Raw genomic sequence first — 24,879 nt, 5'->3', positions numbered from 1 at the left:
TTTTTACTTCTTATGTTTGTAAACGTAAATAATTTCTGATTTTATTAATTCATAAAAGCACAGTTGTAAGCTCTTTGTTGGCATAATTCTAGATATGTAGAATCAGAATAGCAAACAAAGATGGCATAGGAAGATCTATATTAGATTACCTTTAGAAAATAGTTAAGGATTTGAGATGATTGGCTCAGGATACAAAAGAGTGAACGTGAGGGTCAAACTAGGTCTGACCTTTCTAATGGGAAAGTTTCATTACCGATATTAAGTTAGGCCGGATTAATAAGTTGTAAGGAATGCCTCTCTTCCGTTTTCCCAAGAAAATATCAATTACTGTTTATTTTTTACACCTATACCTATACATATACCTGCAGCTATATTCTATTTGCAATGCAAGTATTAAACGAGATGGAAAAATATGGACTAGCTACATATATTCATATTCAGAATATACCTATGTAGTTCAAATTGCCGGAAACTGTGCCGGTGTGAAACGCTGTCCGCTTCTTATTCATGTGCAGACACGTATTCGCGCAAGGCTCTGTTATTAACCGCTACATTTGCAAAGAGGGACTCGTTCGTTTCCACTGGAGTTTCACGGACTGATTGTCGATTTGAATGCCTGCTCGAGGGCCTCCGGTAAAGAGGTGACGCGGGGCCGATGCATCAACCCAGAAGTCAATGAGTTATTCTTAAAAGTTAATAGAAATATGTACCTATTATATTTGGTCACCTATATAATAGTACCGCTTGCGGAACACCTGTGTCGTTATTTATTAATATTTAGATAAATACCTATCGCTAAGTGAAGTACTTCAAATGTTACATAAGGGCTTTACTAACCCGACTCGAAATTTGTTACTACCTCCGGGCCATACTCCATATTATCTATATATGGCTATAATCAGGCCCTGAGTAGTAAAGCCATTTAATATCATGTCCTATTTAGGCTGACTTGGCCCTGATGCCGATACGCCATCTAAACCCTTTTATACGGCAAATCCTATTAAGACTGACGTGGCCCTAATGTCGATACACTATCTGAATTTTTTTAGGGTAAGCTTTGTAAAGACTGATATGTCCGTAGTTTCTGTATTCTACCTGAAGCCCCTTACGGTAAACCTTCTTAAGACTGATGTGACCCTAAGGTCGATATTCTGTTTGAATCCTCTTACGGCAAGCGCATTTAATACTGATATGCCCCTAATGTAGATACTTTATCTGAAACTTTTAGGGTAAGACCTATTAAGACTTATGTGACCCTAATGTCGATACTTTATCTGAACCCTTTTACGGCAAGCTTTGTTAAGACTGATCTGGCCCTAGTGTCTATATTCTACCCGAACCCCCTTACGAAAAAACCTCTTAAGACTGATGTGACCCTAAGGTCGACACTTTATCTGAACCATTTTACGGCAAGATTTGTTAAGACTTATGTGACTCTAATGTCGATACTTTATCTGAACCATTTATAGCAAGTCCTATTAAAACATATGTGACCCTAAAGTCGATACTCTATCTGAATTATGGCAAGCCCTGTTAAGACTGATGTGACCTTGCCCAAATATAGTAAGTTGTTACGTTACTAATCCGTCTTAAAAGAGATAACTCAAGTAAGTAACTAAGAGCGATCGCGATGCTCAACTAATTGTAATCATTTTAAGTGAATGTAATCCATTCCCTAGACAAAAATTTCCAGTCTCTCAGAGTCTTTCATAATTTTTCAGCGTCTCTCACAGTCTTTCACAGTCTCTCAGTTATTGCCTAGGTGTTTTTATGGATTTCTCACAGTCTCTGTATGAGAGACTCGAACGGTAAAATTATTAATTCAGAGATTAGAGTCTCTCACAGAGAGACTGAATGAATAAAACTGAAAAATTGGGAGACTCGAGTCTCTCGTAGAAAGACTGGGATCTCTGAAATATGTTGAACTTGGAAAATTTTAACCATGTCTATGGAGACACCACTTATTGAGCGACTCGAGTCTCTCGTTCAGAGACGCTAAAAGCCCACTGGAGATGCTTTATCAAACACTATAAAACTCATTTATTGTTGACGATATATTGGTAGTTACTTGATAGATATTACGATTTATTCTGTTTAAATAATATCACTCGAACAAATTGTTGATTGACCTATCTGTTTCGTGAATAAATTCGGTCTTCAACAAATCCTGACGAAGACCGAGGTTCACATACAAAAGCACCTGCAAGTGCATTTTTTATCGACAACTGCTGTAAAAATTTCTCGAAAACCCATTGCATCATTAAACCAAGTTTTCCGTGTAAAAAGTTCAAGATCCTCGGCGTATTTATCCGCAGAGATAACGAACCGACGACCGGCACAAAATACAAAATTCGCCGGGGACGTTCGATCGTCGGTGGGTCAAACGCGGTCCGCGGACGTTCGTTCAGAAAGGACATTAATTTATCGGTACTTCTTAAGAGAGTGGCCCTGCGGCAGCTATTAACGAGTGTTGCGCTTGATTATGTGACGAAAACCGACCGGTTTGACCGATTTAACACAAATTAATGCTGCCTTTTCCCGTTCCGCTCTCTCTCTCTCTGACCACTCAAGTACTACTTATACAGTAAATTAAAGAACTAAACTGTTACACGAATTACGTTTTATGCACTGTTCTTCCAATTTTTTGAACATTATTCAGTGCTTTTCAGAAAATACTACAAGCGGCACATTGAACGCCATCTGTAGCACGATGCTACATTTTAGGATTACGTATTTTTCAACAAGGTCCACTTGTGTGGATATCTACTTGCTGAAACGAATCCTGGCGTAGCCAAACTCAACGTGATAGGCACGTTACCATAATCGAATAAAATAATTCGAAGTGGTCTGTATTCTGTCGAAACTGCCAGACGCGGATCGCGATTTCGATCTTTTTGGATCTCATCAGCGCGTCGCAGGAAGCTCCGACAGAACACAGACCAACCTTTACCTGTTGTCTTAACAGTGCGTTTCAGAAAATACTACAAACGGCACAGTGAACGCCATCTGTAGCACGATGCTACACTGTGCCGTTTGTAGTATTTTCTGAAACGCACTGTTAAGACAACAGGTAAAGGTTGGTCTGTGTTCTGTCGGAGCTTCCTGCGACGCGCTGATGAGATCCAAAAAGATCGAAATCGCGATCCGCGTCTGGCAGTTTCGACCGAATACAGACCACTTCGAATTATTTTATTATTCAGGTCCATTCTAATTCTGGCTATTCCTACTTTACATTATTTTTGTTTAGATCTAAATTAAAAAGGCTTAACTTGTCTGAAGGTACACGTACTTAGTTGAAAGACTAAGGAGTAGGTATTAAAAGTGATCTTTTGCATGAGAGTATCGTGGTCGACTAGGCAACGCGGCGTCCGTCCTCAGGACTTCACATTGTAAAGGTTGAATCCGAGGAAATGTTACAAGGCCTGCTAGATATCACGGTGATTGTTTCGTTTTGTAATCGCGAACCTCCATCGTCCCTCTCTTGTTCGCGTTCTCGGTCTCTCTTCCTCTTTCGTTGCGGCATCCATCTTCTTTGAGTTTAATTATTACATGCAAAGAGTAAAAATGATCGTCTCGCGCTTGAAATCTTCATGTAACTGACGGTTGGCAGCTGTTATGAATAAAGTTTGTTAATATTCTGCTCGGCTTGGTATAAAACTAGCAACCGCGGCGGACGTTTCTTGCTTTACAGAATACTTTAGCATAAAAGGAACAGAGGAATTAATATCCTTGGCAATATCGTGAAAAGGATTGATTTTCCATTACAAGTTTGTAATGTATGCATAAACATTGCTTTGTAACATCAAGTAGTAACGCGGATTACTTGAAAGCGAGTTGAAATCAGAGCACTTATAGGAAAAATTTGCACAAAGAAAAACATGAAATTATATCCTTAAATGCATGTAATGTGTTTAAGAATATGTTTGGACTTAGGGGTCATACGAATTTTTAACCCCTCCCCGTCTTTGTTACAGTTGTGAAATCCTCGTCCCCAGTGTGACATCACATATTTTGCAATTTTACATCTAGGAATTATCAAATTAAAACAGCAGTTCCGAAATTACTTTTATTTCCATTTAAATTATTTTTTAATATCTATGAACAACATCAAATCAAACATTTGAAAAATTAACAAAAGTTATTATTAGTTGTATTAATAGAAGTTACAAACTTAATCGTCTCGGATCCGTGGACTTTGAACCCACTTCTTAAAATTATTTATTTATAACCGGCATAGCAGTCACTTCGTTTCCGTTTTGAGTTGTTAAAGTCAGGAATATTTGATGTGTCAACATCTTTTTTATCCAACTCTATAGTATCATCATCATCCAAACAAACTTGGAAATATTTTTATGTTTTAAATGTTTTTCGTTAATAGTTCACATATTTGGCATTTTAACACTTAGATGTATAAGATTTTGAAATCCCACCCCTTGTCACGCAGTGTCACACTTCGTCGACCCCTCTTAACGTGTGACGTACTTCATGGATGACCCCTTATGTCAATTTTAAAATTTGTTATCCAAGATCTCAGTCGACGAGACGTTCTGTATTGTAATTGAAGGATTATCTTGTCTCACGCTCGTTCTAAACAATAATATTCCTTGTCCCTATTCTGTCAACCTTAATTGAACATCGCGTCCATTTGTCCTTTAAACTTCTCTTTGTTTATACTTAACAAACAACCATTGGGCTTTAAAGATTAAGATGACCTTATCTGACTATCACAACTGGGCACCGGTACATCGCGATGCTAATATTGTTGATACGCATCATATTGATTCTATATCATCATCATCAACATAAGGTCGTCAGTCCTAAGACTGGTTGGACACGTACCTCCACTCTTTCCTATCCTGAGATAAACTTCGCATTTCCCTTAAACCAGAACACCCCACATCCTTAACTATTTGCAAACAGTAATCTAATTTCGGTCTACCTCTACCCCTCCTAACTGCTGTTTCTGCCTCTAATATGTCTCTGACTAGATCTTCATGTCTGGGAAGGTGTCCTACCAACTTATCTCGCCTATTTTTTATTGACTTCCATAGAGTCCTCTGTTCTCCTATTCTTTCCAATACCTCTTCATTTCTAACATTTTCTACCCACGATATCCTCATCATCCGCCTATAACACCACATTTCGAACGCTTCTAACCTTTTCTTTTCCGCCGCGCCTACTGTCCATGTTTCGTACCCGTACAAAGCCGTGCTCCAAACGTACCTACACCTTTAACAACCTTTTTCGAATTTCTAAATTAACCGTTCGCCAGCATAGAAGTGACTTCTTTTTATTAAAGGCGACACGACCCTGCGCTATCCTCTGCTTTATATTCCTACTACTCCTTCCACCCTGACTTATTTGACTTCCTAGGTATCTAAAATCAGCCACTTCTAATTTTTCGTCTCCTGTCTTTATATTCGCTCTTTCTCTACTTTTTCTTCCCTTGCATACCAGTATTTTAGTTTTACTTTTATTTGTTTTCATACAGTACTGATCTGTCAGTACCGCTTCCATTGATTCTATAAATGTTATTTATTTATATATATGTAAGAGGGGGTTCTAATGATTACTGTTTTTTTTTTGTAGGTGAAAATCTGGTTTCAAAACAGGAGGAGTAAATACAAGAAGATGATGAAGGCAGCACAGGTGTCGGGTCAAAATAACAACAACACAACCCCAGGTTCCACGCATCCGGGTCTCTTGACCGGTGGCGCGAATATTTCTAGCAGTAGTCCAGGACCACAAAGTCAAAACATGATGCAAGGTACGTTCACGACTGTTTTAGGTACAGTAGAGACGTTATTTCAAGAAGTAAATCTCATAAATCATTTGTCTCAGGGATGTATGCATTATGGGTTTCATCTTTATGTTATACAACCAATCAACTTAAATGAAATAGCGCCCGTACTAGATATTAGTACAGTAGACAGTAAAAGTAGAATTTTTGTATTTTCAGGAGGTGGTTCTTCAAGTGGTTCCCCGGCGACGGGGGGTTACATGCAGCACTCGTCACCAGCACCTTCCTCGACTCCAGGATCGGACATGTCGGCAGGTCACCAACCCGCTCCTAGTCCCAGCAGTTGGGACGTGAAACCTCAGCAACCTTTACATCCACCGTCAGCGCACCCATCGGCACCCCCGCCTCCACACCCACATCCCCCGCACAACTACCTCCCTCAGTATTCGTGGTATCCGACGGATAATCCCGGCCTTTTAACGTGAGTTAACAAATTCATTTTAAACTTTTTTTTCACTAAACATAAGATATGCCGATAGTGTATCAATTAGTTGTAAGATAATATTATTGTAGTCTTATCGAAATAGAAAGTGGTGTAGTAATTAAACTTAAAATAGATGACAATATTTTAAGGGATTTGCATTTTTCTTTAAATTATAAAATTATTTAATCAAAGAAAGTTAAAGTATATACCTAGAAGACACAGAGCATCGACATTATTCAATCATCGAATATTTATCTTTTATGTATTTATTTACATTTCCAATCATCATCGACCGTCGTTCGACGATTTGATTTTTCTATGAGATAGATCCCAATATACACGATCCTAGTAGCACTTTCAATACTAGAAAGAATGAATTCAAAGAGCTTTGTCTTTTTGGTATTTAGTTCAGTTGTTTCAAAAAATTGTAGACGAGTTTTTAAAGTAAAACCTTCAAGAACAAGTGGCAATATTTCACTTAATTAGGACTTTGAAGAAACTTATATTAACTTATTAACTAACTAACATAAAAGTATTTTTCTCAATAATTTTAAAAATGTTGGTTTGAGACATGCTCAGATAGACGAAGCATTTTTTCTTCTCGTGGCTATAATTTTCCTCACGCTATATGATGATATTTCACGAAACATTCTTTCACAAGCTGGATTTTTTATGCGTGTTACGTAACTCAGCAAATATCTGCTTAGTATCTAACATGTTACGTTGTTGTAACGACCGCTAAACTGAATACGTACCTATTTGGTATCGACCAAAACTACAAAAAATTGCACGAAATAATGTACTTAGGAATTGTCTTATGAGCCTTTACAAAACTCGATCGACTAGCCAGTAGAACACCAATTAATTTCGAATAAAGGCAACAGTAATTTTCTTGCACCTTGTAACAAAAATAATTAATCATAGCTAACTTCTCTCTTAAAGCTTACGAATTAATTCGATAAAATTTGCGCACGCCATCTGTCCTTATAACTTATCCTTTATTGTTTGAAGAACTGTTAAAAAATATTTAGAAAAATTGCGCCCCTGTCATAATTAAGTGCTACAACAAAAGCTGCAAGGATTTCCATTGTCCCAAATTGTTAGGTATATTAATTTTATATAACCGACAAAAAAATTCCTAATTTTAAGTTAAAAAAAAGACTTATTACTTTCAATGAACTTTGTAAACAGTAAAGGACTTTTAAGAAAATAGGAAATGTGGCTCATTTTTAATAATATAGAACGATAAACACATTGGATAAAATCCAGCTAATTCAAAGAAGTTATGAACTAGCTAGGAACATATATCACTTGCTGTGCTACCCAATAGGTGAGAATAAATTGCATGTTACTTTAATTAGTAGCAGATAACAACATTAATAACTACGCCAATTAAACACATTCAGAAGACAAACATTTATTATATGTACTTTGTATAAGGTAATACGCAGTTTATATATCAATAAAATTACACAACCATGCGCTGTATTAGGTATAGCACACAACTTATGCCCACTGTAAGGACATGTCTAGGCTAGACGTTGTCTTGCTGACAGAATAATAGCTGATGTTTCATATTTTCAATTTATTTATCTATCTATACATTTGACATTTTCTGTAAGATTTTTCAAACGTACGGTACAACATGATAGGCAATTTGCTATAGAATTTCACTAATATTTTATTTTTTCATGATTTTTGAAAAGCTGCGTTATTACAAAGACACTAGGGCGATAAATGTTTTTCAATTTCAAAACAATTCTGATATTTAGTAAGGCCCTACTTGACCCTTTTTTTAGGATAACATTAGATGCAGGCCTTGTTGGTGGTAATCATCCTTAACAGTTCTTCTAGATTAAGAAGCATACAATTTGGGTAATAAAACATTTCTATTGTTGAAAAACATTTAACGTCTTGTATCTTCTCAAAAATGCTTCTTTCCAACATGACCGTTGTTCTTTGATGATTCAAAGGACAAAATATCTTTCGGATCAAACCAAAAATACCATAACTACCAACCGATTAGGAAGAAAAATAAAAATCCGCGGTTTTGTTAAATCGCAATACGTATTAACATACATATAACATTTGTTTTTCCAAATTTACCAACTATATACCTGTGTAGGTACAAATCAGGTAAAAAGGTTAGTAAAAAATGCATTTATCATCTTTCGGAGTACTCGTGTTGAAAGATAAGGTAACAGTTCCGCATTATGATAGATTGCCAACAGGTTCGAACCGTCGAAATAATAAGTCGCTCATCTTAACTGGATGTTCGAGAATAACGAGCACCGGTGCCTATTATTACGGCGTACATGCCGCCGCATTATTAGACTCAATACATTTCTCATTTTATGTGAATGCATGATGTATCTATATGTGAAGCTTAAAGATGAGCGAAATGGAAAAAAAAATCATCGCCGAAGTTTTTGGAACTGTTTCGCGGTTATTGTTCCGTTCCGAGTAACGGGAATATGGGACTTGATTATTTCCTAATAATTCCGACAACAAAAATTACAGTTTACAAGTAGCGAGCACGGCGGCTAAGACAGCCATTTAAATGGGTCGGAATGTTAAATGTAATTGCTTGCTTGTTTAGCGGTAGCACGGAGAAAATCAGTTGGACAAATTACGATCATTTATCTAAAAATTAAGTTATTTATCACAAGCTCTTTGTGTTCTTTACAATAGCGTACTGTATATATGGGATTCTTGGGGCATTCGTCGATACATAACTGCAGTAGTAAAAAATGAATAAATATTGAATTTCTATTACGTTTAGTTTATTATAATACTTTCGATATTTGAATGTTTCGGAAATCCGAGTCTCAAGTCCTTTGTGTTGATTAAAGTAGCGTCCTGTATATGTATACTATGCTCGCGAACGGTTAATTTAGAAATTCGAAAAAGGTTGTTAAAGATATATGTTTGGAGCACGGGACTGTACGGGTGCGAAACATGGACGGTAGGTGCGGCGGAAAAGAAAAGGTTAGAAGCCTTCGAAATGTGGTGTTATAGGCGGATGATGAGGATATCGTGGGTAGAAAAGGTTAGAAATGAAGAGGTATTGGAAAGAATAGGAGAACAGAGGACTCTATGGAAGTCAATAAAAAATAGGCGAGATAGGTTGTTAGGACACCTTCTCAGGCATGAAGGTCTAGTCAGAGACATATTAGAGGCAGAAACAGGAGTTAGTAAGGGCAGAGGTAGACCTGGATTAGATTACTGTTCACAAATAGTTAAGGATGTGGGCTGTTCTAGTTTTAGGGAAATGCGAAGTTTAGCTCAGGATAGGAAACAGTTGAGGTACGTGTCGAACAGTCTTAGGACTGACGACCCTATGATGATGATGACTGTATATGAGATTCTTAGGGCATTCGTCGATGCACAACTGCAGTAAAAGATGAACAAATACTGAATATTATAATTCTTTCGATATTTGAATGTTTCGGAAATCCGAATCTCAAGTTCTTTGTGTCCTTTCAAGTAGCGTATGCGAGATTCTTAGGGCATTCGTCGATATACAACTGCAGTAGTAAAAGATGAACAAAAATACTAAATTCCTATTAATTAATTTACTGTTATAGCTTTGGTATCGATTTGAATTTTTAGAAATTCGACGATCCCGTCATGAATCTCGAATTTCTGGAAAATTGAAATCAATATCTACCACGCATGTCAACGAAACGTTTAGAATAAAAAGCTCTGAACGCGAACGCTTGAATCAATTTGCTCATTGAACAAATCTATCTAATCTAACGAGAAAAACGAAATGGTTCGCGTGATGCTTTTGTTTAGAACACTACATCCTAGCAATTTATTTTCAAAAAAGTTTAAGGACGAGTTGTTAGTCAATTATTTCCTTGGAGAACTCGACTTATAAAGGTGTCATAAAAGTGTGAGTAAACTGAAAAGAGTCAGAGCAGCAACGTACCTGCCTATAACACATTTTCCTCGTGTTTTTACGCGTAAATTCCAAAACGAGCAAAATTTCTTTACAACGTCCTCATTATATGCTTTTACGGCTTATTCAAAGCAGAATTCCTTCTATATTAGGCGCGAAATGTTATAAGTGCAGTCGGAACACCGGCAAGGCAATCATGATGGTCGTCGCTTTAGATTAACACCGAGCAGAAAATCTCTTATCTTAAAAGATGGTAACAGCCTAAATCTTATCTATATAAAAGTGTCATTTTCAGTGGCGTGCGGGTATAGGCGACGATGAGCTTTCGTGAAAAGCTCCCTTTGATTACAGATTTGTTCAATTAAAGCGAAGAATATTTCGTTGTCCTTTCTTAGTTCAAAAATTTAATGGTATCGATTTTTATACTTTTCACAATTCTTCAATTTTCAAATGTTAAATGGGACAAGATGTTAAATATATTTAAAAAGCAACAGCAACGTAGGAGAGAGAAATAAATATTAGGAGGTCAGACAAGAAGGCATAGAGTTACCGCTACTTTTTAATTTGTATATCGAAAAAGCAATAAACTTCATTAAAGACAGGACAACACTAGGGATAAATATACAGGGGCAAAAGATTAGTATGCTTAGATTTGTAGATGGTGATAGTAGTAGTGTCTGGAGCGCGGCGCCGTACGGGTAAGGACCATGGACGGTGAGCGCCTTGGGAAAGAAAAAGTTAGAAGCGAATGATGAGAACGCCATGGATAGAGAAGATTAGAAATTATAAGGTATTAGAAAGAGTAGGAGAACAGAGAACGTTATGAAAATCAATAAGAAATAGGTGAGATAGGTTGGCAATATACATATATTAGAAGCAGAAGCAGGAGTTAAGAGGAGTAGAGGCATATCTAGTTTAAATGCGAAGATTAAGGAAGAAGTGTAAGTACGTGCAATCTTAGGACTGACGAGTTTATGATGATGTTAGGCGAGAGTATTTACTACTAAATGTTACAGTTTACAAAATTACAAAAGTATTTGTACAACTTTCCCTATCGTATTTTTCAAAAGACGATTACACCCTTTGATGGCTGCATGTAATAAAATAACCCCATGCTGTGAGTCGATAGTTACCATTAAGAATTGAATTTGATAAACTTTATTTGATGATTCTAATTTTTATCTGTTTTTTTTCCAGGGTATGGCCAGCTGTTTAATGAAAAAATCCGGTGATTAGTACATAGTTTTGTTATACCAGCGTACGTTTAGGAATAAATATGACCAAATGTGATCGGCTCTTTCTCACTTTTCTTTCTACTTTCTCACTCTTTTATTATCCCTTATCATTAAAACAACAACATCAATATTAATTTTCGTTGGACAAACGTTAAAGAGAGAAAAGGCCTCGGGACCGAAAGTGGCTTGGAACATGTGAATTTGGTGCAATAACGAGCGAAAGTTCAGAGTTTACACACTGATTGGGACGTACTAACAGTTCTTTTTAAGTGAATCTTTCCTCTATCGGGATATTATTATAATGATTTTTGTGTTAGTACAGAAGTTGTTTCTATTGTAATATATGTAGACGAGTGAGATTGGTCTTGTCGAGAGGTTTATAAATATTTTCCAGTTTTGTACAGTGAACAGTTATGAATGTTGGCATGTCAACAAAATGTACCTAATATGTAAAGTAGTTAAATAATAATTATCCTTTAATTTAGGAGAAGTATTATTATTATTACTATTATTTCAAATACCTATTTCTAAATGTTCAAATATAGAAGAATTATCAACACGCATTGTTTTATTTATTTTTATCTATATTTTTCTATATTATGCTGTTNGGTTAGAAGCCTTCGAAATGTGGTGTTATAGGCGGATGATGAGGATATCGTGGGTAGAAAAGGTTAGAAATGAAGAGGTATTGGAAAGAATAGGAGAACAGAGGACTCTATGGAAGTTAATAAAAAATAGGCGAGATAGGTTGTTAGGACACCTTCTCAGGCATGAAGGTCTAGTCAGAGACATATTAGAGGCAGAAACAGGAGTTAGTAAGGGCAGAGGTAGACCTGGATTAGATTACTGTTCACAAATAGTTAAGGATGTGGGCTGTTCTAGTTTTAGGGAAATGCGAAGTTTAGCTCAGGATAGGAAACAGTTGAGGTACGTGTCGAACAGTCTTAGGACTGACGACCCTATGATGATGATGACTGTATATGAGATTCTTAGGGCATTCGTCGATGCACAACTGCAGTAAAAGATGAACAAATACTGAATATTATAATTCTTTCGATATTTGAATGTTTCGGAAATCCGAATCTCAAGTTCTTTGTGTCCTTTCAAGTAGCGTATGCGAGATTCTTAGGGCATTCGTCGATATACAACTGCAGTAGTAAAAGATGAACAAAAATACTAAATTCCTATTAATTAATTTACTGTTATAGCTTTGGTATCGATTTGAATTTTTAGAAATTCGACGATCCCGTCATGAATCTCGAATTTCTGGAAAATTGAAATCAATATCTACCACGCATGTCAACGAAACGTTTAGAATAAAAAGCTCTGAACGCGAACGCTTGAATCAATTTGCTCATTGAACAAATCTATCTAATCTAACGAGAAAAACGAAATGGTTCGCGTGATGCTTTTGTTTAGAACACTACATCCTAGCAATTTATTTTCAAAAAAGTTTAAGGACGAGTTGTTAGTCAATTATTTCCTTGGAGAACTCGACTTATAAAGGTGTCATAAAAGTGTGAGTAAACTGAAAAGAGTCAGAGCAGCAACGTACCTGCCTATAACACATTTTCCTCGTGTTTTTACGCGTAAATTCCAAAACGAGCAAAATTTCTTTACAACGTCCTCATTATATGCTTTTACGGCTTATTCAAAGCAGAATTCCTTCTATATTAGGCGCGAAATGTTATAAGTGCAGTCGGAACACCGGCAAGGCAATCATGATGGTCGTCGCTTTAGATTAACACCGAGCAGAAAATCTCTTATCTTAAAAGATGGTAACAGCCTAAATCTTATCTATATAAAAGTGTCATTTTCAGTGGCGTGCGGGTATAGGCGACGATGAGCTTTCGTGAAAAGCTCCCTTTGATTACAGATTTGTTCAATTAAAGCGAAGAATATTTCGTTATCCTTTCTTAGTTCAAAAATTTAATGGTATCGATTTAGACAAAGCTTTTGATAATGTTAAAAATGACAACGTTAAATTTATTTAAAAATNAACAAGTTTTAGGAAAATGTGATGGTTAACCTGGGGTAGAGAAGAGATAGAAACGGAGCGGCATGGCCTAGAGGTTTAGAGCAATGCATAGCATTGGGGATTCCGGGTCCATCTGCCTTGGTCCAAGTTTTTCTGTGGTTTCCTTGGATCACTTAGCCAAATGCCGGGGACAGTAATATTCCACAGATAATCTTTCATTCTCCTCTGTCTTCATTTCGTCCGTCTCATCATTCTCACCCCAACCACCACCCACTTATTCCCACCATTCCTGAAAGGAGGTTGAAGAGGGCCTTCCGTCCTACCTTCCGGCGTAGTCCGAAGGGACTGTCCGCCCACCAGCATTAGTAGCTGGTGGGAATGAAACATCCGAAAGTTTAGGTTTAAGAGTTAAGAGGTCCAACCAGTCTTTGTACTAATGACCCTATGATGATGACGAAATATAAAATAATACTGAAATTGTTAGGTATAAATATTCCACAGTTTTAAAGTATCCTAACTTCAAAATTGGAGAAGCCAAATCCTGGAGTTTTGAAGTTAAGATATTTCAAAACCATGATATGCTGGGGTAATTCCGTTATCAGATTCGAATTCAGAAATAAAATAGAATAGAACACCTGGGATGTTTTCCATTTAATCATACCCCTGATGTCTGATAAAGAATTTTCTTTCTAGCTGACATGTTGATCCTTTACAATCTACATGTGTGCGGAGGTACCTATGTGTCTATTGCAAGAACTAGAAATCAATTATTTATTTACTCCGTGAAATCGGAAGAAAAGAGATCAATGTTCCGCAAGTTTTTCGCAATTAAAGTCGATGACACCGAATCAAAGCATGGGAAAGTCATTTCCGGAACAATTTATCAAAACTGCCGTCGCCTTAATTAATGTTAATTAATCCCGACTGCAACGATTCCTGTAAATCATATTCGATAGCGTCTACCCGACGACCAGCATTTAGTAAAACCGGAAGAAAATTGGCGCCACCCCATAATTGTCGTAAAACTGTATATCTCACTACATAATGATACTATGTATTATAGGAAGCTACAGGTCTGTGTGGCAGAGTCCATTTGAATCAAAAGTAATACTAAACTTTTCAAACTACACTTACACTTACCAATAATTTTAAATATACGTACACCTACCTAAATAAATAAAATAAGGTAGCTTTTGCATTTTTAGAAACTATTTCTTTGTCTATTCCGAGTTATCATGGTCAAAAAAGCCATGAAGTTATTTACTGTGGACCGTGATTTTCCTTATGTCAAAAATATTTTTATATCTGAACTAATCCAGGAATTTTTAGTCGTTGACATTTCTTCAACTGTTCCAGAAAAGTTGTACTCGCTAAAACTTTCCTAGTTATTCCAGAAAATTATTCGCAAATATTCCTTTGACTATCCTACAAAGGCTTTATTGCTCGATTTTTCCAAAAAATCTTTACTTTCTAACATTTTTCTGACAGTTCCCCGATTATTCCAAACATTTTCTTTCTTAACTATTCCAGAAAGTTTTGGTTCCCAACTTTTCCAGAAATGTTTTATTCCTTGAAACTTTCAAGGGTTTCAAGTTTTCCCGAAAAGTAGCCACCATGAAGCCTAAATAAAAATCAAGGAGAATCCTGTAGAAATAAACATTTAGGCCTGCAGTAGATACTACTGCAGTTCATATCAAAATCCAATCGTATCCAATCCTATTATTATTAAGTGAAGTGCATATTTGCTTACTTTCTACTTGCGGAAATTATCCTTAAATTTACAGTAAAAACTTTTAGTTTATTTGCATCTAGTACAAACACAATTAAATTCAACACAAGTAAAAATTGTAATAAACAATGTAGGCGGATGTATAAATACCTTCTATAGAGAGAGAGATGTTAGGTTATATGGAAGTCTTCGCAATCCTTAAGGAGTATACATTCGGAAAAATCCAACACTTTATCACAAACAGTAAGTCTTGTTACTGCAGTACTGTTTAATATAATCTATTCTGTCTTTTACACAACCACACAATTATTTTATTGTTCATAATTATTCAAAATAAATCGTGAAAAACACATACCATTATGGTGTAATAATCCACGGCTACATATATGCAGTTGAAAGCTCGAGTCGAAAACAAGCTCGAACCTGCGTACTACGCTGTACGACTTATCGCAACTATTGTGTGTATAACGTATACGGTTAATGGATTATTGTAAAACAAATAGTCAGATATTGGATTAGAAATAATATACGTAAATAAATGAATATATGAAAAACACTTTAAAAAAACTGTAAAAATATTTCACTAGTGTACATTGATGGAATATAAATGAAGAATATTTGCGATTGTTCCATCGACATTCAGAAGAATTCATAGATCACAGACAGTGTCAATAATATTTACGAGACGTTTACGATAATTGCCGAAGCAACAGCCATGTGCTTCTCATTATTAATGACTAATTCACAGATATGGGATGTTATTGATTTACAAATCGATCTGGCATGGTCTCATTTCCTTTTCAATGAGATCTGAATAATTCAGTCTATTTGTTGATTAAGACGACTTGAAGAAAGATAGCGGTTGGACTATATAAAATAATGTTAGAAACTGCAGTATGAAAGTAATTCAATCAATGCGTAAATATGTATGAAACTATATGAACAATCCCAAATTATTATCCTTAACGAAAAAACTAGAAATTACAACAAAAACAAAGGAAAGCTTCATTTATACCTATTATTTATAGGCTAACTATATCTAGAAGAGCAAATATAAAGATAGGAGATTTTAGGTATCTAGAAAGTCAGATAAGTCAGGACGGAAAAAGTAGTAGGATTTAAAGCAGAGGATAGAGCAGGGCCGAGCCGCCTTCAATAAAAAAAGTCACTTCTATGCTCGCGAACGGTTGTTTTAGAAATTCGAAAAAGGTTGTTAAAAGTGTATGTTTGGAGCGCGACAATGAACGGGTGCAAAACATCGACGGTGAACGCTGAGAAAAAGAAAAGGTTAGAAACGTTCGAAATGTGATGTTAGTGGCGAATGATGAGGATACCGTGGGTAGAAAAGGTTAAAAGTGAAGAGATATTAGAAAGAATGGGAGAACGGAGGACTCTAAGGAAGTCAATAAAAAATAGGTGAGATAGGTTGGTAGGACACCTTCTCAGGCATGAGGGTCTAGTCAGAGACATACTAGAGGCAGAAACGGGAGTTGGAAGGGGTGGAGGTACACCTAGATTAGATTACTGATCGCAAATTGTTAAGAATGTGGGTTGTTCTAGTTTTAGGGAAATGCGAAGATTAGCTCAGGATAGGAAAAAGTGGAGATGCGTGTTCAACCAGTCTTAGGACGATATTATGATAATGATGATTAGTCATTATCATACCTCATATCGAAAAGGGGAAAGAAATGAAATCTGAATTAGATGTTCCAGGTAACATGATAATTGCTAATTAATAGTACCGTATTACATAATAATTTGCACTTTACATGATCCTTTTTGAAGAAAAACGGAAAACAGAAGGACCTACATTTTATCGGAGTACATCTTATCGCATTTTCGATCGATGTGTTCTTCTTAAAAAGAGGTAATTAGTTAAGTAATAGTTAATTGATCATATTCGGAGTTGTTCTAGGAGCAACCAGTGCGGTGCAACGAGATAAGTAATTGTTGGAAGCCAGAAATACAAGCACCATGCAGAGCTAATTGCTGTATCCTCACTGCAACTGCGTCTATTATATTGCCGATAGATATACGGTTGACAAGCACGATGACTGTTGGTTATTAATTTTACGTTTTATTGTATATGATGAGCCATCCGCGGCAGCAGTCACGTGATTCGAACTTAATTACCCGCACCGAAGTGCACACATACACAAAGGCATATATACCCATCTTCCTTAGGTAAAGAACGACTTTTGCCTGTGCATGCTTACCTAATAACGAATGCGAGTCCAAGTCCGTAATAAAAATGCATGAGATAGTAAATCTTTTTAAGAAGTTTAATTTAATTGGGACATGTCGCTCCTTGTCTTAATGCAACCGATTTATATCATTTACTCTGCGTAAAGGATTTATATGGATATCTTAATTTTATGATATAAAGATTATGTCTGCTACGGGTTAATTGTTACTTAATTGCTTTATTTCGCAATTGTTTTATAATAAACATAACCTTCTTCTATTTATCGTGATTAATCAATGATGGACCTTGGACCTTACGGGTCTGATATACCTATACTTATAACGTTTTTGGGAACTCTCTTCATAAAATTTGGAAGCCCGATTCAAAGTGTATCATCTGCTACGCCTTATTGTGACCATCACTGTGATCAATATAGGGTAGGAGACAATTGGAATAGATAGAGGGGGAACCGAATACAGGTAGTGTTTGAAGATTGATCAAGGAAGGAAGAGCGAGAGGTCATATACAGACCTTAGATGATGATGATGTATTATTAAGCAATTCTTTGTTTGGTTTTCTATGAAACATTTTAGGGTAATAGTGGATAAATGAATACTGTACTCTTCAAAAAATTGCTNCTTAACAGAAATTGGTAGATATCTAAGAACTAACTATTTTGATAGTATCACTGAATTATTTACATTTTGTATTTTATTATTCCTGATGTTTATATTTCCTATTTTGCACTTTATTGTAGCACTGACCTGCAAAACTAGACAGAACCCATCGAGAGATAAGTAAGTAAATACCTACTACTACATTTTCCATCTTTTGAACTAAAAATATTAGAACAATACAGAATTATTATTTTATTTAATTATTAATTTCTGAATTATGGACTTTTGAAGATTATTATATTTTTTAAGCTACTACCACCGAAGCGCACCACCATTCCACCACCAATCCTATTCAGTCAATCATTCTAAAATTTTAGATAACAATTAAAGGTAATTACGATTAACTCAATTTTTGTTATCATAGTCATAAGGTCGTCAGACCTAAAACTGGTTGGACACGCATCTCTACTCCTTCCTATCCTAAGTTAATCTTCGCATTTCCCTAAAACTAGAATATCCCACATCCTTAATTATTTGCGTCCACCTGACTTCTATTTCAGCCTCTAGTATGTCTCTGACTAGACCATCATGCCTGAGAAGGTGTCCTACCAACCTATCTTGTCTATTTCTTATTAACTTTCATAGAGCCCTCTGTTCTCCTATTCTTTCTAATACCTCTTCATTCCTAACCTTTTCTATCCACGGTATCCTCATCATCCGCCTATAACACCACATTTCGAACGCTTCTAACCTTTTCTTTTCCCTGCTCCTAAAACGCCGCGATCCAAACATACACTTTTAATAATCTTTTTCGAATTTTTAAATTAATCGTTCGCGAGCATAGAAGTGGCGTCATTTTATTGAAGGCGACTCGACCCTGCGCCATCCTCTGCTTTATATCCCTGCTACTCTTTCCGTCCTGACTTATCTGACATCCTAGATACCTAAAATCTGCCACTTCTTCGAATCTTTCGTATCCTACCTTTATATTGGCTCGTTCTCTACTTTTTCTTCCCTTGCATCCCAGTATTTTTGGTTTACTTTTATTTATTTTCATGCAATACTGTTTTGTCAATATTTGTATGGATATAGTTATCGCTATGTTAGTTGGTTTAACTATCTTAAAATTATCAGTAATCCCCTAAAATACTATACAGAAACATGTACAATTTTATCTGTCGACAAAGTTAGTTGAGTAAGCAACAAAAAACATGTAGTTACATTTGTTACTACATTTGTATGAATGTACATACAAATAACATTGGAACACATACATAAATATATTATAAACGTACATGTACAATGCCACCTACTTAAATCGACCTTGAGTGCAAGGTTCCAAGGTCGCGAACGTTACCATTAAAGCAAATACGCTTTCCCATCTTAACCTGAACAATAATAATAGCAAACCGGAAATGACTGTCTTCTTCTCAGATACAATATTCAAAGGATTGCAGCATTCTTATGTTGACGTTAATATACACACACATTATAATCACATACGAACGAACCTAAAGGAACGTTTGTTATGCCACGGAAGAGCTGATTTAATCGCTTCATCTCTACCGATGACCTTCGAACTGACCTTAGGATAAATTGCAAATGAATGAAGATTTCATGCAACAAAAAAATGTAACTCGTACAACAGTATCTCACATTTTACAGGAAAATACGTTTGTGTAGTGTTCATATAGGTAACGAAAAATTTAAGAAATGTCTTACAAAAACGAATGGAGAAAGAAGAAATGAGTCGTAAATGTTGTTGAGAGCGATTTTTTTTACATTTTTTAGTTTAAATGATTATAAAAGACTATATTATACGAATTTTTGCGTTGTTTGAAGATTGCTTATACGCCTCGGAAATTATTTAAGAAGCAATTATTCTGACTTACATTCTAATGTAAAGCCAGAGAGTATCGCGGTGGACCAGTATCAACCACTTTTAAGAAATTAGGAAAGATCATCAATGGACTATTACTGCTCTAGTATTTGCCTACACGATGCAAAGAAGCAACAGCGATACTTTGTTTGAACTATACGGCGGATCGGGAATTGGTTCGGTGTTTTCTCGAATGCTAAGCAATGGTCTAAAGGTGGGACTACGTCTGACCTTGTGATGTTCGTACACGTTCGTTTGTATTCTTGAAAATCCTGAACGAAATCGGCCGAAGCGACAAATCCCGCTGCTGATGACGATTATTATTAGTAATAAAACAACTCAAATGAGACAAATAAAATTGAGCAGCACAGTTAGCCAAGCCTCGATTGTTCGTCCCCAGCAGACGTATTCGTTCTGTCTCGCCTTTCCACGAACATGTTCGTGCTCAGACGTAAACGCGCCTTTAGTCCAACTTCTAACCATGTAAATGTACCTTCAGGCGATTTGCAATTGTAAATATTATTTGTGTCTTACGTAAGCAGTAAATGATAATACTTAGATAAAAAGGTAACAATTGCGATTAGTATTACGCGTATGTATGTGCCGCTAATGCGAACAGAGAGAAATAGAGAGAGAGAGAGAGAGAGAGACGACTCTGCCTTTACAAGTAGTAAAATCTACACGCTTTCAATTTCCCATTAAATTTATGATCCTTTTACGTGGTACTGTTAAAGATCTACAACTGCAGTGCGCTGCTAAATAAAATTTATTAGGTCGGCGATTTCTGACGTTGCCTTTTATCCGTAGAAAATTTTACGAAAAAGCGCTCTGCTTGAGCCGCCTCATTCTCGATTTATGATTTTAGAGATCGTAAACTGCACAATAAAATGCATTAAAATGTATTTCTCCTTGCAATGTTTCATTAAACTCTTTAGCGCATCTCCCATCCATCGTGAATTAGCACGTACTAAAGTTTGACAAAAGATATTCTTACCTATATAGACATGGAGTTAATAATATACATATAGACTGCAAAATTAATAATTCATATACGTACATAGGGTTATTTAAGTTTAATAACCTATTAGATACTTTGGAAGAAGATCGATGATATTTTTCTTATGTTAGCCTACTTAATAGTTTGTGTCCATCTTCATTTTTTTAAATACATATGTTGTATGCCATAATTGTTTTTTTATTAAAACGATACCCTGCCCTAAAAGTCATAAGTACGGACCTGAGATAGATCTTTGTAAGTACTAGCGGATTCTTTTTAGGTCATATTAGAATGACAGCTCCTGTAAGAGTTCCTCCACAATATGAGTTGCCATTCTATCATTAAACAGTTAATCGAAAATTTCCAAGTGATTACAAAATTATTATTAAGCAATTCTTTGTTTGGTTTTCTATGAAACATTTTAGGGTAATAGTGGATAAATGAATACTGTACTCTTCAAAAAATTGCTTAACAAAACGAAACATTAGTACGGTTTTAATTAAACCTTGTTCAAACATTATAATTACAATCTTATTTATCTACCGTAATTTGGAATATTGTTATGTCATAAAATTGTATTTATTTTCGGAAAAGTTTTCTTCGAGGTGGCAGATTGCTAAAAAGGACATTTTGATATAAGTATTAGTAACTTCACTAAAAAGTGTGACAGGGTTATTTAAAGCAAACAAATCGTTTTGTAGGTAACTGACGAATGATTTTGTAAATGATTAATAATATTGTAATTACTATAATAAAACCAATCGCTTTTTTATGATCTAAGAGCCGGTAATGATTATTTTTTTTTTAATTAAAGGCTTATCACGTTGGGTACTATTAGAGAGTGCATATAAGGCTGGATAAGGAGGAGTAGTGCATGGTATCGTCGACGAATGAATCGAAAATAAAAAGTTCGTTTTTTTCTCAGTATTAATTGAAATTAGCCCGTTAGATTAATGGACGATTTATTGAGGGTCATTAAGAGATCGCCTACGTCCTGCTTATGTTCCTTACATGTATATTAGCGGTACATTTTATAGGTTAGCTTACGATCGGATTTCGCCGTCAAGCTGGCAATAATTTGTCGTCAAATTACGTGTAACGGCGAAACGACCACCGTGCCGCCACTGTTAAACGAGCGACCCTCGTAAAATTGATTATTTGCGGCAAAATATTCTATGCTCCCAGTACAGAGTAATGTCCTACTAAAACTTTATACTGCAAAGTAGCCATAAACCAGAAAATACAAAAATATTCGAGAAATCTTGCGTGCAAGCAACGAGGTACGCCTTATTTGTGCGACGTTGCCACAAAACTCGCTAGTACGCTCCTACGCTCCTGATGCCTGTTGTATACATATCATCGTTATCTATTCATCATCATGATAAAGTCATCAGTCCTAAGATTGGTTGGACACGTACCTCCACTCTTTTCTATCCTGAGCTAAACTGCGCATTTCCCTAAAATTAGAACAACCCACATCCTTAACTATTTGCGAACAGTAATCTAACCTAGGTCTACCTCTACCCCTCGTAACTCCCAGTTTTGCCTCTAATATGTCTCTGACTAGACTTTCACGCATGAGAAGGTGTCCTACCAACCTATCTCGCCTATCATTCATTGACTTCAATAGAGTCTTTTATTCTCCTATTCGTTCTAATACCTCTTCTTTTTTAACCTTCTCTATCCACAGTATCCTCGTTATTCGCCTGTAACAAAAATTTCCGACGTCTCTACGAGAGGTACATAACCGAAAAGAAAAGAAAATTTCGACTCAAAAATTCTACTTTTAAATACCAAAATATATGAGTTGGATCACAGCGTTTTGTTGACCCTTCCAATTAAACTTGATACGTTACATCTCTCTCGATCTCCATTAAGTCCTCTGGTTAATTAAACAATTTGAAGCTTTTCTTTTTTCTTTTTTTTTTTTTTTTTGACGAGTGGATTGTTTGATGAACATATATTTCTACTTAATTTAAAGGTCCACCGTTAATTAAAACTGCTGCGCTCGTCGGTGTTTAAAAAACAAAATGAATGTAAGTACATTGTAGTAAAATTGTAACAAAAAGTGCCCGATAATGTAAATGGAGCTATAAACTGCAATCAATGAAGAATGGGGCGTGCCGAGTACTATGTATACGTATACGTTTTACTGTTGTTCTTTTCACATACGTAAGTTTACATCTTAAAAGATATTAATACTCTAACATAACCGTAGGATTTGCTTGTTATTATTTTTCTTTGGTACTCATGTCAATTTTGTTGCATTTTCTTTATTATTGTTTTAAACGCAACAAACTGAACGATCTTTTAAAGCGGCACTGAAAGAAATTACTGTCACAATGATTTAAACATGTTAAGAACAGTTGTACTTTTTGCAATTCTAATATAAACATACATACAATTCGGAGAGAAAACGGAAATTAATATTATCCTCATTATTTTCAAGGATTTCTTTTCCGTAAATCATGATTAGCGTATCTAGGACGTGAGCCATAACAAGTTCATAAATGTCATTAAGAAACAATGACTTTCTAAAGAAATTATTGATTTTAATGTCTAACGAATGCAAGTAGATATCACTCCACTTTAAAGCAGGAAATGCTATTTATGGTTAACTATAATATAAGTATAATATTTTTATAAGCTTATTAAGAAGAAACCTTTTTGGTTTTGATGTCTATAAAAGAAAAATTAAGAAAAGAAACGAAGAGATGAATGACGAAAATATCGTGGATACAAGAGGTTAGGAATGAAGAGACATTAGAAAGAGAGGGACATTAAAGACAGGGTGATCGGGCACCTTTTAAGATATGAAGGGTTAGAGGAACAAGTTTTAGGAAAATGTGATGGTTAACCTGGGGTAGAGAAGAGATAGAAACGGAGCGGCATGGCCTAGAGGTTTAGAGCAATGCATAGCATTGGGGATTCCGGGTCCATCTGCCTTGGTCCAAGTTTTTCTGTGGTTTCCTTGGATCACTTAGCCAAATGCCGGGGACAGTAATATTCCACAGATAATCTTTCATTCTCCTCTGTCTTCATTTCGTCCGTCTCATCATTCTCACCCCAACCACCACCCACTTATTCCCACCATTCCTGAAAGGAGGTTGAAGAGGGCCTTCCGTCCTACCTTCCGGCGTAGTCCGAAGGGACTGTCCGCCCACCAGCATTAGTAGCTGGTGGGAATGAAACATCCGAAAGTTTAGGTTTAAGAGTTAAGAGGTCCAACCAGTCTTTGTACTAATGACCCTATGATGATGACGAAATATAAAATAATACTGAAATTGTTAGGTATAAATATTCCACAGTTTTAAAGTATCCTAACTTCAAAATTGGAGAAGCCAAATCCTGGAGTTTTGAAGTTAAGATATTTCAAAACCATGATATGCTGGGGTAATTCCGTTATCAGATTCGAATTCAGAAATAAAATAGAATAGAACACCTGGGATGTTTTCCATTTAATCATACCCCTGATGTCTGATAAAGAATTTTCTTTCTAGCTGACATGTTGATCCTTTACAATCTACATGTGTGCGGAGGTACCTATGTGTCTATTGCAAGAACTAGAAATCAATTATTTATTTACTCCGTGAAATCGGAAGAAAAGAGATCAATGTTCCGCAAGTTTTTCGCAATTAAAGTCGATGACACCGAATCAAAGCATGGGAAAGTCATTTCCGGAACAATTTATCAAAACTGCCGTCGCCTTAATTAATGTTAATTAATCCCGACTGCAACGATTCCTGTAAATCATATTCGATAGCGTCTACCCGACGACCAGCATTTAGTAAAACCGGAAGAAAATTGGCGCCACCCCATAATTGTCGTAAAACTGTATATCTCACTACATAATGATACTATGTATTATAGGAAGCTGCAGGTTTGTGTGGCAGAGTTCATTTGAATCAAAAGTAAAACTAAACTTTTCAAACTACACTTTATCTACCAATAATTTTAAATATAGGTACACCTACCTAATAAATAAAATAAGGTAGCTTTTGCATTTTTAGAAACTATTTCTTTGTCTATTCCGAGTTATCATGGTCAAAAAAGCCATGAAGTTATTTACTGTGGACCGTGATTTTCCTTATGTCAAAAATATTTTTATATCTGAACTAATCCGATTTATTG

At 35.8% G+C, this 24,879-nt stretch overlaps 1 protein-coding gene and 1 long non-coding RNA gene across 2 annotated transcripts in view; one reads left to right on the top strand and one right to left on the bottom strand.

Annotated features, from left to right (window-relative positions):
* The window catches only part of LOC108742293 (homeotic protein distal-less), a 119,713-nt gene extending 107,834 nt beyond the window's left edge, over positions 1-11,879 (top strand). The window contains exons 3-5 of the mRNA XM_018477463.2: positions 5,590-5,767; positions 5,960-6,221; positions 11,326-11,879. Of these exons, the coding sequence (XP_018332965.1) occupies positions 5,590-5,767; positions 5,960-6,221; positions 11,326-11,344 (459 nt within the window). The 3' untranslated portion in view covers positions 11,345-11,879. The remainder of the gene's footprint in view (positions 1-5,589; positions 5,768-5,959; positions 6,222-11,325) is intronic.
* LOC108742294 overlaps positions 1-15,551 on the bottom strand; it is a 136,120-nt gene extending 120,569 nt beyond the window's left edge. The window contains exon 1 of the long non-coding RNA XR_003232106.1: positions 15,221-15,551. This is a non-coding gene — a long non-coding RNA (uncharacterized LOC108742294). The remainder of the gene's footprint in view (positions 1-15,220) is intronic.
* Positions 15,552-24,879: the final 9,328 nt, after the last annotated feature.

This window comes from Agrilus planipennis, unplaced genomic scaffold (genome assembly GCF_000699045.2).
Source record: "Agrilus planipennis isolate EAB-ADULT unplaced genomic scaffold, Apla_2.0 scaffold339, whole genome shotgun sequence".
Classification (NCBI taxonomy): domain Eukaryota; kingdom Metazoa; phylum Arthropoda; class Insecta; order Coleoptera; family Buprestidae; genus Agrilus; species Agrilus planipennis.
The sequence above is the reverse complement of the archived record's forward strand: the minus strand, read 5'-3'. Positions and strand labels throughout refer to the sequence as shown.